The sequence below is a fragment of the Actinia tenebrosa genome, unplaced genomic scaffold, assembly GCF_029948245.1.
Source record: "Actinia tenebrosa isolate PJP-AT-01 unplaced genomic scaffold, QUT_ActTen_1.0 PGA_scaffold17__23_contigs__length_9995812, whole genome shotgun sequence".
Lineage (NCBI taxonomy): Eukaryota > Metazoa > Cnidaria > Anthozoa > Actiniaria > Actiniidae > Actinia > Actinia tenebrosa.
In genome coordinates this window covers 99,057-115,331 of record NW_028292577.1, presented here as the reverse complement: position 1 = coordinate 115,331, position 16,275 = coordinate 99,057, and the positions used below count along the sequence as shown (strand labels likewise).

The 16,275-nt window shown below is 41.2% G+C and overlaps 1 protein-coding gene and 1 long non-coding RNA gene across 2 annotated transcripts in view; one reads left to right on the top strand and one right to left on the bottom strand.

The window, feature by feature from the left end:
- LOC116302686 (dynein axonemal heavy chain 3) overlaps positions 1-16,275 on the top strand; it is a 45,478-nt gene that overhangs the window by 24,040 nt on the left and 5,163 nt on the right. Inside the window, exons 49-78 of the mRNA XM_031712033.2 lie at positions 389-509; positions 903-965; positions 1,101-1,286; positions 1,478-1,917; positions 2,246-2,373; positions 2,449-2,573; positions 2,989-3,174; positions 3,433-3,600; positions 4,073-4,206; positions 4,842-5,127; positions 5,245-5,412; positions 5,939-6,156; positions 6,506-6,617; positions 6,781-6,876; positions 7,009-7,187; positions 7,627-7,708; positions 7,950-8,151; positions 8,743-8,846; positions 9,332-9,430; positions 9,875-10,117; positions 10,488-10,535; positions 10,886-10,966; positions 11,044-11,205; positions 11,915-12,075; positions 12,733-12,890; positions 13,209-13,305; positions 13,703-13,754; positions 14,067-14,481; positions 15,127-15,233; positions 15,664-15,807. Coding sequence (XP_031567893.1) covers positions 389-509; positions 903-965; positions 1,101-1,286; positions 1,478-1,917; positions 2,246-2,373; positions 2,449-2,573; positions 2,989-3,174; positions 3,433-3,600; positions 4,073-4,206; positions 4,842-5,127; positions 5,245-5,412; positions 5,939-6,156; positions 6,506-6,617; positions 6,781-6,876; positions 7,009-7,187; positions 7,627-7,708; positions 7,950-8,151; positions 8,743-8,846; positions 9,332-9,430; positions 9,875-10,117; positions 10,488-10,535; positions 10,886-10,966; positions 11,044-11,205; positions 11,915-12,075; positions 12,733-12,890; positions 13,209-13,305; positions 13,703-13,754; positions 14,067-14,481; positions 15,127-15,233; positions 15,664-15,807 — 4,765 coding nt within the window. The remainder of the gene's footprint in view (positions 1-388; positions 510-902; positions 966-1,100; positions 1,287-1,477; positions 1,918-2,245; positions 2,374-2,448; positions 2,574-2,988; positions 3,175-3,432; positions 3,601-4,072; positions 4,207-4,841; positions 5,128-5,244; positions 5,413-5,938; positions 6,157-6,505; positions 6,618-6,780; positions 6,877-7,008; positions 7,188-7,626; positions 7,709-7,949; positions 8,152-8,742; positions 8,847-9,331; positions 9,431-9,874; positions 10,118-10,487; positions 10,536-10,885; positions 10,967-11,043; positions 11,206-11,914; positions 12,076-12,732; positions 12,891-13,208; positions 13,306-13,702; positions 13,755-14,066; positions 14,482-15,126; positions 15,234-15,663; positions 15,808-16,275) is intronic.
- Positions 12,225-15,668, bottom strand: LOC148910149 (uncharacterized). Its single transcript, XR_016120048.1, has 2 exons — positions 15,586-15,668; positions 12,225-14,369 (listed from the first exon to the last, which is right to left on the bottom strand). It is a non-coding gene; the product is annotated as an uncharacterized LOC148910149 (long non-coding RNA).

The window sequence follows — 16,275 nt, the reverse complement described above, 5'->3', positions numbered from 1 at the left end:
CAGGGGTAATATTAATGAATAATGAAAAGAAAGTTGAAACTAAATTAATCACAAGAGAAAGAGCTAATTTATGGTGTGTGTGGTTGTCATGTGACATAAGCGTGAATCCTTCACTTTTTCCAAGGACACTGACGGTGCTGTAATGCGGTGTTTATTTCATGCGCGTCTTCAGAGGAGGTTAGGGACGCCGTTTTCGAAGCGGCTGGTCGCAAATTTTTGAATCCTTATAATGTAGCAAGCATGCTCATTACTATTAGAATAATACGTTTTGGTAATTCCTGAACCAATTAATCATGAAACTGTTCTTAAAAATACCAGTTGACCTGGGCAAAACAAATTGACAATATACCTGACTTGGTTCCCATGTGTTTTTCCTTATCTGTTACAGGCGTCGTAAAGGAGTATACGGACCCCCACCTGGAAAGAAATGCGTTGTGTTCGTCGATGACCTTAACATGCCTGCTAAAGAAAAATATGGTGCACAACCACCTATTGAACTACTAAGACAGGTGAAACATTGTGATCTACAGCTCCCAGCGTGTTTATATCACAGTACAAACATGCTAGTGGATTTTATATGCAAGCGCATATTCCTTCAATAAAGCACAAAGGAAGGGAAGCACGAAAGACGTTAAGTTCTTGAGTGCTTTCGGCGCTTCCTGCGTGCTGTTTTGATAAAGGAAGCACGGAACAAGAGCTGTTTTATTTATTTTACATATTATATAATATTATATACCGTCGTACATTTCAATGTTGTTTTCTTACACTTCTTTGCAAGGTTGGCTGCGTACGAGGTTAGGTCACCACCGTGCTCTATTCGCTAATAAAACAAAGTTCTCGGCCAATCATAGCGCGCGTACTATCTAAGCTATATAATATAGGTTGTTATCATATCGTTGTAGTGGATTGACCATCTTCATTGGTACGATCTGAAGGACACCTCAAAGATTGAACTCCTGGATTTGGTAAGTCATCGTCTATTGAAAAGAAGTTGAAATAATCGAGATAAGGATGTGACATTACCCTCCCACTACCCTCTCGACCCTTCTGACCTCTCACCTGATTTATCATCGGTTGATAATTCTTTTGTTTTATCTTAGTTGTTTGTATCAGCCATGGGGCCGCCAGGGGGAGGACGTAACGATATCTGTGGTCGCTTTGTACGCCACACCAACATCATCTGTATCGATTCGTTTGATGACAACACCATGAACAAGATCTTCACCTTTATTGCTGACTGGCATTTCGCTAAGGGGTTCGAAGCCACGTTCCAACGACTGGGAAAGGTAAACACAACCGCGCCATTGCGCAATACATATTACTGATTTACTTCTTTTGATACCAGCGCGCTCTCAAATATGAATGCTTTGTTAGGTCTTTTCCTTGATTCAAGGGTTTTTCTCCGGGTTCCACGATTTTCCTCCCTTCCTAGAGGTTGTTTAAGGGTATCGATAAATATATTTTTGATATATCCTAGATTGTGGTTCTAGCTACTATGCAAGTGTACAAGTCAGCCGTGGAGAAGTTCCTCCCCACACCCAGTAAGTCTCACTATGTCTTCAACCTTCGAGACTTCGCCAGGGTCATATTCGGCGTCCTATTGGTTCCCTCCACTCACATGAACGAAGGCGACAAGCTGATTCGTCTTTGGATCCACGAAGTTTACCGAGTGTTTTACGACAGGCTGATCGACGACAACGACAGACAGTTGTTCTTCGAACTGATCAAAGAAACCACTAAGCAACAATTTAAACTCGACATGGACCGCCTTGTTGGGCACCTTGTGCCAACGGGACAAAAACTAAAGGACGATCATATTAGGAATCTGTTTTTTGGAGATTACATGGTGCCTGATAGTGCCGATAAGATATACGATGAAGTGACAGACTTCAAGCTTCTTACCACACAAATTGAATCGTAAGTAAAAAAAAAAAAATTTCTCCAGCTAAGTTAATCTGGGATCGTTGGAACGGTTTTCGTAGAGGTGTGAAACGATTGAGCGGTTTTCGTATGAATGACGGACACAGCATACGACATACCTTCACATTGAAATGGCTTATTATTATCTTCCAGTATTACCGCGTAGCTGCGGTTACTGTAACAGATACGGCACGGCTAAAGTACGGCTACAAATTTGTTAAAGAGCGCTTTTCGTCTAAGTGGGAAACGATATGACAAAATCGTAGCCGTTACCTATTTGATTGGATGAAGTCAGGAAATCACAAAATTCGACTATCGATTTCAGATACCTCGATGAATTCAACCAGATGAGTAAGACACCGATGTCCTTGGTCATGTTTAAATTTGCCATCGAACATATCTCACGAGTAAGCAGGGTTTTAAAGCAGGATAATGGTCACGCCCTACTTGTAGGTAAGTCACAGTTGTTGTGTCAATGAGGTCACTGACGATCAATGCCTGACGGATTTTGTCGTACTATTCGTATAGGGATTGGTGGCAGCGGCCGTCAGAGCGCTACTCGTCTAGCTACCTTCATGGCCGATTACGACTTGTTCCAGATTGAAATTTCTAAGAACTATACTAAAAACGAATGGCGAGAAGATATCAAGAAGGTTGGTTCTGAAAAACAATAAATGCGTCTCCTGTGTAGCTCAGAGCACAACAGCAGACTTTTGCTGGATAAGCAGGCTCCTTGATTTTAAATATGTTATGGACGTTCACGGGCACTGTTTGTGCGCATCTGTTTTACATTTATGGCGTGACAGGGCCCCGGTTTAGTTTTTATTTGCTCATTAAACTTTTATGACGATCCCTTGTTTATATTCTATTTATTCTTATTCTTTTTAGTAAGAAAGCTAGTCGTAAAATACAACGTTTCGCTGTCATCTCGACAACACATATTATACTATGTTGTCGAGATGACAGCGAAACATTGTCTTTTACAGCTAGTTTTCTTGCTAAATTGTATACCTAAAAGTACCTTTATCATATTCTTATTCTGTTTCTCTATTCATTTTTCTCCTCAAGATGCTAATCAAAGCTGGCGTTGATGGCAAACCTACAGTGTTCTTGTTCAGCGATAATCAGATCAAAGAAGAATCATTTGTGGAGGACATCAACATGATACTTAACACAGGAGATGTGCCCAATATATTCGCTGCTGATGAGAAGGCTGATGTCATTGATAAAATGCAAACTGTTGCACGAGTTGAGGTAAGACATGAGGCTAGATATAGGTTACGCTAGATTGCGCACTGCTTGAACCAGTTCAAGTCCGCCATGCAATCTGTTGCACGAGTTGAGGTAAGACAGGAAGTTAGATGTAGATTACGCTAGATTGCGCACTGATTGATCTAGTTCAAGTCCGCCATGCAATCTGTTGCGCGCGTCTTGTCTCTAAGTCCTGCGCTCCTGTCCTAGTCCTTGTTGGTACCCGTTTCTAACATAAACAACTCATTCCTTATACTTCAGGGCAAGAAGATCGACGCCACACCATTAGCCATGTACAATTTCTTCATCGAACGTGTACGAGGTAACCTCCACGTAGTCCTCGCAATGAGTCCTATTGGGGACGCATTCAGAAACAGGCTACGTATGTTCCCGTCTCTTATCAACTGCTGTACCATCGATTGGTTCCAGGTAAGTACCCCAGTGGTTCTTAGGGACTTTGAGATTGGCAAAATCTACGACGGCTACGGCAACCGGAAGTGTAAATATTTTCTCTTTGGGGTTCTGTTCATTGGAGATTTCATTCAAAACATTGTTAGTAAAGTCAACTCATTCAAAGGGAAGACAGATTTTAAACGGACTCGAAATCCAAAGTGAAGTAGTTTACACTTCCGGTTGACGTCGCCGTCGCAGATTTTGCGAAATTTTAAAGTCCCTCTTATAATCTCTATGACCGGACTTTGAAGAGGACTTCCGCTCAGGTTGTCGAAACACCAGTCACCACCAACAACCGTCTTTTTCAAGACTACACTCACCCGGATGATCACACTTAACAACAAGCTTCAACATCTGGGTTCAAACCATTTACTCTTAATCTATATTCTATGATACAAGTAGGTTTCAGATGTGGCTAATTTTGTGTGTTTCGGTATCATGTTCTTAGGCTTGGCCAGAAGATGCCCTGGAGATGGTGGCCAATAAGTTCTTAGAGGAAGTCGATATGGCCATCGAAGTTAGGAAAGAGTGCGTCTTTATGTGTAAATATTTTCATGAAAGCGTGAGGAAATTGTCAGAAAGGTAAGTATTTGACTGGTAAGGTTGATGTTTCTGCTCAACAAGTAATATCATAGTAAGTTTTCGTTGATATGTTGATAGTAAATGATGATGCTGTTGATGATGGTGATGGTGGTGGTGGTGGTGGTGGTGTTGGTGACGGTGGTGATGATTATGATGATGATGGGGGTGATGATGATGATGATGGGGGTGATGATGATGATGGGGGTGATGATGATGGTTGGTGGTGAAGTTGATAGATCATAATAAAATATGAGGTGAGGATTGATGATCACCAAAATCAAGATAGTATTGAAATGTTGATGTAATGGAGATGACGATGACAATAATTGATGTAGATGACGATCTCGTTTATGAAGGGTGATGAGGATGTGCTTGGATGATTATGATGATGACGTGCATTGATCATGTTGATGATGATGTTGATGAAGATTTAGTATGATGAAAATGTGCCTGGATAACGATGATGATGATGATAGTCATTAGATCTTGAGGTTAATATAAATTGATGATGATGATATTGATAACGATGAGGATGAGGATGGTGATAATAATGATCACTGATGTGCTAAAGTAGACCTTTCTAAGAATATTCTTACCACAACGAACATCACACGCATTATCATCTTTTCCCGCAGCTATTACTCGACTCTCCGCCGTCGTAACTACGTAACACCCACATCCTACCTTGAGCTCATCATGACATTCAAGACTCTACTTCACATCAAACGAGAAGAAATAATGGCTTTGAAGAACCGTTACCTAACTGGTCTAGAGAAGCTAGAGTTCGCTGCTTCGCAGGTCTCGATCATGCAGAAAGAACTGAGTGATCTGCAGCCACAGTTGGTGCAGACGTCTGCGGACACGGAGAAACTGATGATTAAGATTGAGCAGGATACTGTGGAAGTTGAAGCCAAGAAAGAGGTAAGATTTGATTTTGTCTTGCTTTTGTAACAGGCGAAGGCCAAAACCTTAGTTTTTAAAAAATATTTTTTCTTTGTTATTGTTATTTCATTTTTCCTACCTGACGCATTTTCACAGGTTGTTGCAGCCGATGAAGCTGTTGCTAACGAAGCAGCAGGCGTTGCTAAGGGTATCAAAGATGAATGTGAAAGTGATCTAGCGGAGGCCTTACCTGCACTGGAAGCTGCTCTCAAGGCTTTGGATACCCTCAAACCAAGTGATATCTCTATGGTTAAAAGTATGAAGGTATGTTACATTACCATATCCCTGTATTCTGATTGGATGACTAGGGATCACGTTTTATATGACTGGCCCAATGTTGTTATCGCTGCGTGACGAGCATGTCGTTGCGTGACGAGCAGTTTTCTTGACTCTAAAACTCCAGTGTATGCGGGCTTAGCCTCGAATCTAGAAGTTACTTGTTTTGTTATTCTAATTTCTGCTTTTGTTTAACGAACTCAGAAGTAAGGCATACACTGGAGTTTTAATAAGAGTCGTCAATGGATAGATATAGTAGGCATTTATGTTGTAGTCGTCATGTTCTAAATTCATGAGTTTTTGGAATTCTGGAGGAAGACGTATCAATAATGTCAAAAATGCCTCTAAATTCAAAGCTCGCGAGGGAGCGTACAATTACCTGCGCGCACATGTTCCATCTATTTCTTTTTCATAGCATGCATGCCAGCCAATCGAGGGGCGCGTCATATCTCAGCTATATTATAATAAAACTGATTCTTGCGCCTTATAATCTTCCCGATTCTTGTCCCGTCAGAACCCCCCTGGGGCTGTCAAACTAGTCATGGAAGCCGTGTGCATCATGAAGAACTTAAAACCCGAGCGTAAGCCCGACCCGTCGGGTTCTGGTCGGATGGTTGAGGATTTCTGGGGCCCTTCACAGAAAATGCTGGGTGACCTGAAATTCTTAGAATCACTCAAGGTCTACGACAAGGATAACATAGCTCCTGCCGTCATGAAAAAGATCAGAGATAAGTAAGTCAGCTTGTCTTGGGAACCCTGTGTCCACAATGGCACAGGTTTTGGTATTACACACCTTAAAACCTTCACATTTATCGATACCCTGAAACAGCGTCTGGGCACGGCTAACTCGTAGATCAAACCCTAAATACCCTCTGGGCTGGACAAAAAACCGGACAAATCGGAAAAAAATTCTTGAATCAGGGAAGAGATCTAACAAAGTTTAACTACATTTACATGCCTAGTCTGGGAATCCAACCCGAGATCCCAGATGTGAGAGGCGAGTGCACTACTGCTACACAACCCTTGATTGCCAAGTTTATAATTCGTGGAGTTTAATCATTTCCTTGGTGATTTTCCCTAGGTATGTGACCAACCCAGATTTCAATCCTGATGTTATCAGAAGTGTATCTTCAGCTTGTGAAGGTCTGTGTAAGTGGATTCTGGCTATGGAGGTCTATGACAGAGTGGCTAAGGTAGGGAACGGTTACTTCTTGTTTGCATTGCTTGGGTTTCTGCGCGCGTCATTCGTGAAACCTTTACTGCGCTTGCTTGAAATACTGGCTAGAAATACTAGAGATCTAATCAACTAACAATCAGAAAAAAGATTGACAGTGTAACTTGTCGCAATCCTAACAGGTTGTTGGCCCAAAGAAAGAAAAGCTGGCAGCAGCCGAGGCTGAACTGGCCATCCAGATGGAAAAACTAAACCTTAAGAGGGCTCAGCTTAAAGAGGTGAGTTAATAATTGCAAAAACAACAGATGTACCCCACGTCTTCGACGCCTCTACTCCATATTTCACAATTCCTTCAAGACTATGGACGTCTTACCAAGGTCACATTTTTTCTTGGTTTTTGCATTATACAGGTTATGGACAAACTGCAGGCGTTGAATGACGAGTTCGAAAGAATGACGAACAAGAAAAAGGAGTTGGAACACAACATTGATTTGTGCGAGAAGAAATTAGACCGAGCAGAAAAACTGATCGGAGGGTTGGGCGGAGAGAAAGAAAGATGGACAGAGACAGCTAAAATGCTGGAAGACAAGTATGTAAACAATGGGTCTGAGGGTGATTTTGAGGGTGATTTTGACGATGTACCGTGCCGTGCCACGGATCCGTCTCAGTATTCTTTCTTCCCAATTTCTTGATTTCCGTGATATTGTGCCGCTAACATGAACGTCAAAGGGGCGTAGCAAGAATTTGTCCCCCCATTCCTCGCCCCATCGTGGCTAGTCCCCTGCATCATCTTCCATATACAGTCAACTCTCGCCTTGCGGATGCCCTGATATTACGGACACTATGCTATTACGGACAGGAGAAAAATCCCCGACAAAAATATTGAGAAAGAAATGACCGTAATGAATTCTCGCTATTACGGACGCTCGCTATTACAGACATGCATGAAGTGACGGTCCCGAGGGTGTCCGCTGTAACGAGAGTTGACTGTAATTGGTTTCTTATTTTGTTTTTGTTTTTTTATCAAGGTACCTCAAAGTCACTGGTGATGTACTATTATCCTCTGGCGTGGTAGCTTATCTTGGCCCTTTTACCGTAGACTTCAGAAACGTAAGAATCAGTTGCTAAGTACGCCAATATAATCCTCCGTGTTATTCCAGTTTCTGCTTCACACTGGAATGTTATATGAAGCTTTTCAAGTTGTCAACTCAGAAGAAGCGTTTTAGCCTCTTTAATGAGCGCATCGTCATATCTCTCATGGGGAGTATATCCCCATGCTGTTCGTGTTCGTGACGTGAGGTTTTTAGTCATACAAAAACTGTTTTAATTTACGGTGTCTTAACTATTGCAGAATTGTATCGAGGGATGGGTGGCACAGTGTAATGACCGAAAGATCCCATGCTCCACGTCTTTCTCACTCAATGGAACCCTCGGAGATCCCGTCAAGATTCGTGCGTGGAACATCGCGGGTTTACCTGTTGACTCCTTTTCTGTTGATAACGGGATCGTGGTGGATAATGCACGTCGATGGCCGCTCATGATCGATCCTCAAGGTAAACTCATCACTTTTTCATCAAGTTTCTTACATGACCAACTACCTCCACTTCCCATATTGAGACTGTACATTTCGTTATACTTACGCGTTAAGTTTTAGCTGCCATTTATAGTCGTAACCAAGATGTACGGTCGATTTACACGAGGGAATTCGTGTTGTAAGCTTGTTGCGCGCGACAGTTGTGAGGAAAAATCGTACCGTGTAAATCGGCCCTTTAAATGTCCCGTAGATTGTTGTTTTTTTTTTTGCCTTTTACCCCGTCCTGTCTCACTAATGAGATAGATTGGAGGAAGAGTGTTGTGAAGCGGGTTCAAGAATTCTTCTCATGAGTTAAAGGGTGGTTCATATTTAGCACGAGGGAATTCGTGTCGTCAGCATGCTGCGCGCGACAATTGTGTGGAAAATACCGTACCCTGTAAATAGGCCTTTTATAACATATTCCCTAAATTTTTCTTGTCTTTTACCCCTTCCTGTCCCAGTAGTGAGTTAGATCGGGGAAAGGGTGTTGTGAAACGGGGTCAAAAATTCTTCTCGTGAGGTAAAGCGTGTTGCATATTTAGCTGAACCTTATTAATGTTTTGTTTTTTAGGACAAGCAAATAAATGGGTCAAAAACATGGAGAAAGATTCAAAGTTATCTGTCATAAAACTATCTGATGCCAACTACGTACGAACACTAGAGAACAGTATTACGGTACGTACACACCAAGAGTTATCTGTAATAATAAACCTTTCCCCAACTCGCTTCAGTGACTACAAATAATGGTTCCAAGTCGAGGACTTACATAAAATACAGTAAATGTATGAACACATCAAGTCTGATCTCGAATTGTTTCGTGATTATTCAAGGGAGTTCGAGAAAGTCTTTTTTTTTTTTTGCATGTTCGACCTGCGTCAGTCGATTGTGCGGAAGGTAATTGTTCGAGTCTCGCCCAGACCAACGCTCAGGGTCTTAAAATAACTGAGGAGAACGTGCTGCCATTGTGATTACATGCATCTGCAAATGTTTACACCTTTACGTGGCTCGAATGATAACGTTAATAATTGTCCTGTCTCTAATCAACTAGAGACGTTAACAGAGGACCACGAGTTTATCAGTTGAATTACTGTCAAGTGTTATCCTCAATCAACAAATGAGTATTGGTATGCAATATCTTGATGTCTTGATATTTTTTTTAGTTTGGCACGCCTGTCTTGCTGGAGAACGTTGGTGAAGAACTCGACCCGATCCTTGAACCTTTGTTATTGAAGCAGACATTCAAACAAGGTGGTGTAGAGGTAAGTCTGGGTTGTTAAGATTTTCTAAATTTCTTTATACCTTCCTTTATCTTTAATCATATTCCTTTCATTTTTAGTTTACTGATTTCTTCTTGCTACAGCCAATTTCTACATCTTACCACTATCCCATTTCATTTTCCCATTATTCCCTGTTTTCTCACTTTATTCGTTTTCATTCTCATTTACCCCATTTCCCACGATTCACCCTCACCTCCCTCTTCTTACGTGCCTCCCATCTTATTTTCCATTTTCCAAATGTTCTCTCATTTGTTTACCCTTCCAACTCTTTCCTCTCTCTTTCCAAGTATTCCACTTCCTTGGAAAACATTATCAAGTACTTCCATTTATTTCCCATTTCTCGCCATCCCTGTTTTTTCTCCCTCGTTCCTTGTATCCCGTCTAAGTATCCCATGCAATCTTAGTCACCATTTTTTCCCTCCACAGTACTTAAAGCTCGGTGAAAACAGTATCGAATACTCCAAGGAGTTCCGTTTCTACATCACTACTCGACTACGTAACCCTCACTATCTGCCCGAGATTTCTGTCAAGGTGACCCTACTGAACTTCATGATCACTCCCCTCGGTCTGGAGGATCAGCTACTGGGAATCGTGGCAGCCAAGGAGAAACCAGAACTAGAGGAGAAGAAGAACGAGTTGATCATCGAGGGAGCCAAGAATAAGAAACAGGTATGTATATATATAGCATTAGGAAATAACTAATATAATAAATAAAGAATTTTAATTATTAATTATGCTCTTTTGTAAATTTGATAAAAGTTGATACGGTCATATGGGGCGTGGCAAAACGAGCCCCCCCCCCCCCCCCCCCCCAATAATTTTACCCCTGCTACGGGCCTGACTATGGAACTATGGCAGGGTTATATGACGATTATTAATAACGTTATTAATATTATCATACCTTATTACCGAATCTTCAAGTTTGTGGCAGGTTCGTGTAAATTGTGCAAGGAAATAAATTCCGGAGGTTAGAAAGGGAAGTTTTCATAATTAAACCAACCAAGTTTGGTATAAACTAAAGCGTTTACTCTACTTTCAGCTCAAAGAAATTGAAGACAAGATTCTTGCAGTCCTTTCATCATCTGAGGTACGAACTAAGAATGTGATCATATCTAGTCATTTCATCCCATCCCATCCATGTTTTTCATCCACTTCATCACGTTCTTTCCCACCCATCTATTTTATTCTATTTATCTCATCCTATTTTAACTTATTCATAACAAACTACGTCATTAATCCGTCTTATCCATCCCATTTATCATATCCTATCCCATCCCACCCATCTATCTCATCCAACCTTTATATTATATATCTTCTCCTATCCCATTCATCCCATACTACGCCATGTGTCAACCTTACCCATCCCATGCCATCCATCTATCTCTTCCCTCATCCCACCTTAACCTGTTTAACCTGTTTAACCTACTATGATTTCAGGGCAACATCCTAGAAGACGAAACTGCTATCAAAATTCTTTCATCTTCTAAAGTACTTTCCGAAGAAATCTCTGCAAAACAGGTAACTAAAGCACCTTATCTCCCTTCTGAACCATTTACCACTCCATCTATATAACTGTATGTATTTACATTCAACAGGAAATCGCCACAGCTACGGAGCAAGAGATTGATGAGACTCGTAACGGATACAAACCAGTGGCCACCCACTCTTCCGTGCTGTTCTTCTGTATCTCAGATCTGGCGAACATTGAACCTATGTACCAGTACTCTTTGACCTGGTTTATTAATTTATACTTGCAGGTATGTATAACCAATTATTAAATATCTAAGATACAACGCGCGCGCTGATTGGCTGGCTACCGTGTTTATATCAGATGACAGAGACATGCTCGCGCAAAATTGTTTAAAAGTATTTTATCAAAGCAATATGAAACGGCTGCTTGTCTCTGTACTGTGATATAAACACGCTGGGAGCCGTATAAGCACGAGAGAAGCAAGAAAAACACCCAACTACGCCTTGTGTTCCTAAGCTTGCTTCTCTCGTGCTCTACAGCTCCCAGCGTGTTTATATTCACAGCACAAAGACATGCGCGCGCGTTTAATATTCCTTAATCACAACGCGTGAGATTACTACTCATCCGCTGAGAATGGTCGGACAGGATACACGTACGTACTGTGGAATGTTCACATTCACGCGAGATTTGCTGCAGTCACGCTTGTCAAGGTTTATAAAGTCAGGATTGCGTGGCTGTAGTCATCGTGATCAAGACTCTAGTTGAGTCGAGATGGCTCAATACATTGCTTTCAAGAATAAGTTTTACCAGTACTGATCCTCACACCAGTACTGATGAATTTACATAATTTCAATTGTGTTATATCTAGCGTTTTCATCTCGCGCACTGTGATAAGTTTGAAGGATCTTTTCAATTCTGTAGCGTGACCGTGCCTAATTCATGCAAAATCTACTTTAACTTTTAACTGATCTTACTTAATTACCATTCTTTTTCAGTCTATTAATAACAGCAGACGGTCACCTGAACTAGAGGAACGTATCGAATCTCTCAACGATCATTTTACTCAGAGTATCTACTCCAACGTCTGCCGTTCTCTGTTCGAAAAAGATAAATTACTCTTTTCGTTCCTTCTCACTATTGGTATTCTTAAGAGCAGGTGAGTAATGTTTTTTTTAGGTGTTCGGTCAAAACTGATGCAGGTTTTACTTGGTACGCGCAGGCACTTGATTTCCATCTAAATTATCTCATATATTTTCTAAATTTGCGTAAAAGTTTATTCATATAAAATAAGGTTTTCTTGCCTGACACGTGTTAAAATGAGGTTTATTAGTCTGACTGCATGATGTCCAGGATCGTATTACTTTATCGCATCACCTTAACACTGTTTCTGTTTTCATTGCTGTGCGCCGATAAGACAACAGTCGCGATAGGAAAATCGGGCAGTAGGCTGTTGTCAATCAAATAACTTGTTTGAGACGCTTAAATAACTCGAATTGGTGAAATGAATGACTTTGAAACAAAAAATCGTACTGAGTAGACTTCGTTTACTAATGAGGCCTTTCTGACCTCGCTTACATTCAATTGTCCCTAGTCCCAACGGCATTTGGCGGCCATTTATGGGAAAGGTCTATACTCTGATTGACGGCAGTGTATTGCCTTGTAACAACTGTTGTCTCGATTACCGCGCACCAATGAAAACAGTGGTAAAGTGATATTGGTAGATACCTTTCTTAAAATCATGGCACAATTCACAAGTTGCTAAAATATTAGCAAACAGATCAATATTACTGATTGCGCATTCTTTCATTAACAGAGGTAAAGTAGACGACCAAGTATGGCGATTCTTCTTGACTGGAGGCGTTGCCCTGGACAACCCTTACCCGAACCCATGTCCTGATTGGCTGGGAGACAAGAGCTGGTCTGAGATCGTCAGGGCTTCTGACCTGCCCAACCTGAAGGATCTTAGAGAAAGTGAGTATCGTATATAAACATTGAAAATTGTATGCCCTTGTGTTTTTAATTCAAACTTCCATATTTATGTGGGGGCCCTTTGTTGGTCACCCTGTGTCACTCTATGGTACACTGCGGTCTCCCTATGGAGTGCATCATTGACAATGGTCACCCTGTGGTGCGCATCATCGATATAGTCACTGCTAGGGGTACTGCTAGTGACCCTACAAGGGATCATTTATGGTCACCCTGTGGTTCGCACTGTAACAGAAAATCCTTTTTAATCCAGCGAATTACGCACAGCGTTTCTTATCGAATTCTCATTCTCATTTCGCTTAGCCATGGGAGATCCAGGATGGAAATCATTCTACGATTCTTCTACACCTCAAACGGAACGAATGCCTGACCCTTGGGATCTTTTGTCAGGGCTTGATCGGTAAGGATGTTTGAGTATAAAAGAGAATAGCTGAAGATGAACTTGGATCTCAATGTGCGCGTAACGCAGAAGACATATTGGAGTACATGTAACGCCATGTTGGTTCAGATAAACAAAGGATTTTGTCTTTTAATCGTTCTTTTGTCAGCCAGTGCTCCGTTGTACGAAGGGTGGATAGCGTTATTCCATGGATTAATCCTGCCTTATCTAGTGGATAAGTTGATGCTGTTAACCAATAAACTTATCCACTGGATAGGATTTATCCGTCGGATAGCACTATCCATCCCTCGTACAACCGAGCCCTGGTCTCCTGTTCCGATGCAAATCACCCTTTACAGCCAGAGCTTTAGACCTCTATAGATCATTGACTTGTGATTCATTTCGCTATTCATTGTAGCATGGTCGTATTACGATGCCTAAGACCAGACAAAGTAGTACCAGCAGTGCAGGTGAGTTATAGTCTTAAATCAGCGCTTACCTTCAGTTTCCATATTTCTGTGAGGTTTTATTAATATATAAGATGATACGCGTCATCTTTTCGAAGCTAAAACACGGATTGTGCGTGTGCACTCGTTCATCGTTCAAAGTTTTGCATACTTATATAGCTTCGTGTATATCCTCTTCTTCTTAATAGTTCCAATACGAGCGACAAGGGTTAGATCGTGTAGAGGTTTTTTCGGTTGCGTGCTACCGTAGTATAGTAATCAATTCAATGATGTATGAATATAATAGCCCTACAAATAATAATTGTTTTTGCGCAGGATTTCATCGTGGACAAGATGGGCCGTTCATACATCGAGCCTCCAACATTCAACCTCCAACTCAGCTACGACGACTCGCACAGTTGCGCTCCCCTAGTCTTCGTCTTGTCTCCAGGTGCGGACCCAATGGCCGGCCTTTTGAAATTTGCCAACGACAAAGGATTCGGTGGAAATAGAATCCAGACCATTTCCCTGGGTCAGGGCCAGGGTCCCATTGCAGCTGGTATGATAGACCAGGCTATCAAACATGGAACGTGGGTTGTTCTACAGAACTGTCACTTGGCCACCAGTTGGATGCCTAAACTAGAGAAGATATGCGAAGAGGTTATTGTACCGGAGAATACTCACAAGGATTTTAGACTTTGGTTGACCAGCTATCCTTCTCCTGATTTCCCTGTTTCTATTCTACAAAATGGTAAGAAAAGCTATAGACGCCTTGCACTGAGTCCCCAGAGGAATTGCTCTGGGGACAATACATTGGAATTTTTTTTTTTTTTTTTTTTTTTTTTTTTTTTTTGCATAAGGAAAGACGACCTATTGTTTTGTCCCGCAGAACAATTAGGAAATCTATTCCTATAAAAAATAAATGAAAATAAATATAAATAAATGACTTTTCTTATAGTACGATACAAATTCAGTATGAATACTGTTGTTTCTTATTTGACCACTGTGATCACCCACACACACTACCGCTACATTGAATATTCTATGCATAGAGCTCTCAACTCACATGTTGATTTTTACGATCACAAAAAACAAACTTTTCGGTGAAAGTCAACCTAGTGAAGATTCCATTCACTGTGAACAACGTACTTAATGGTCCTTATACTGTGACCGTGCCGTGCCCTACCCTTCTTACTACACGCGCAGTAACCTCATACAAAAGGATTACGCTAAAGATGTCATTATCAAAAAACCTCTCGTCATCTTGACATGTGCGATTAAGTTTGACAGTTTTACAACCTGCGCCGACATTAATAGTGCGACACACGTGGACCTGGTTGAACTTAATTCTCGTGTTGTCTTCCATTCTTAGTGCAACTCTCCTTCTTGTTTCTAGGGGTCAAGATGACCAACGAACCTCCCAAGGGTCTAAGGTCAAATCTACTTCGGTCTTATCTCAACGATCCCATATCTGACAAAGAGTTCTTTACTGGATGTAACAAGGTATTTACGATGTACAATTTGTTTTCGTGCGCCTTGGTTTTCCTGCAATATATCTGTACAGTGAGCGAAGGGAGGACCATAGAAAACTGCATAGATTAACCAAGGCGGCCGAAAAAATATATTGAGTGTATAGTCTTGAGAAAGACCGTTGTTGTGGTGACTGACGTTTCGACAACCTGAGAGGAAGTCATCTTTAGAGTTCAGTGAGAAAATAAAAGAAACGAACGAAAGGTCTTTCACAAACAACACGAAAGGTCTTTCTTAAGACTACATTCACCCGGACGATCAGACTTCACAACAAACTTCAGCACCTGGGTTCAAACCATTTACTCTTATTATACTGTATTCTTACTTGATTTTCCCACAGATTCCATTTTGTTGTTTTGTTTCCTTAACCTTAAATATGGTTATCTTGCTTTTATACTTCTAGCCGGATGCTTTCGAAAAGCTATTGTTTGGTCTGTGTTTCTTTCACGCTCTTGTTCAAGAGAGACGTAAGTTCGGTCCTCTTGGTTGGAATATCCCTTACGAGTTCAACGAATCAGATCTTAGGATCAGCATGCGACAGTTACAGGTACAATATCTCCTTAATTCAGTAGTTCCTAGGTCCTAGGCCTTAATTTTTATCTTGACATTTACCTTCGATTGATATTCACCTTGACCTTGATTGTCATTATGACCTTGATATTAACTACGACCTTGACATTCACCTTGACCTTGACATTCACCTTGACCTTGACTTCCACCTAGACTTCCGCTCTGGCTTTGACCTTGACTGTTATTATAACCGTAACATTTACCGTGACCCTGACTTTCACCTTGATCTTTACTGCATTATGACCTTGACCTTTACCTTTGACCTTTACTTTCTCCTTGACCTTTTATGTCATTTTGACATTTACCTTGAGCTTGACTGTCATTATGACCTTAACATTCACCATGACCCTGACCTTGACCTTGACTTCCGCCTAGACTTCCACTTTGACCTTGACCTTGCCATTGACTGTCATTATGACCTTAACATTAACCATAACTTTTTCCT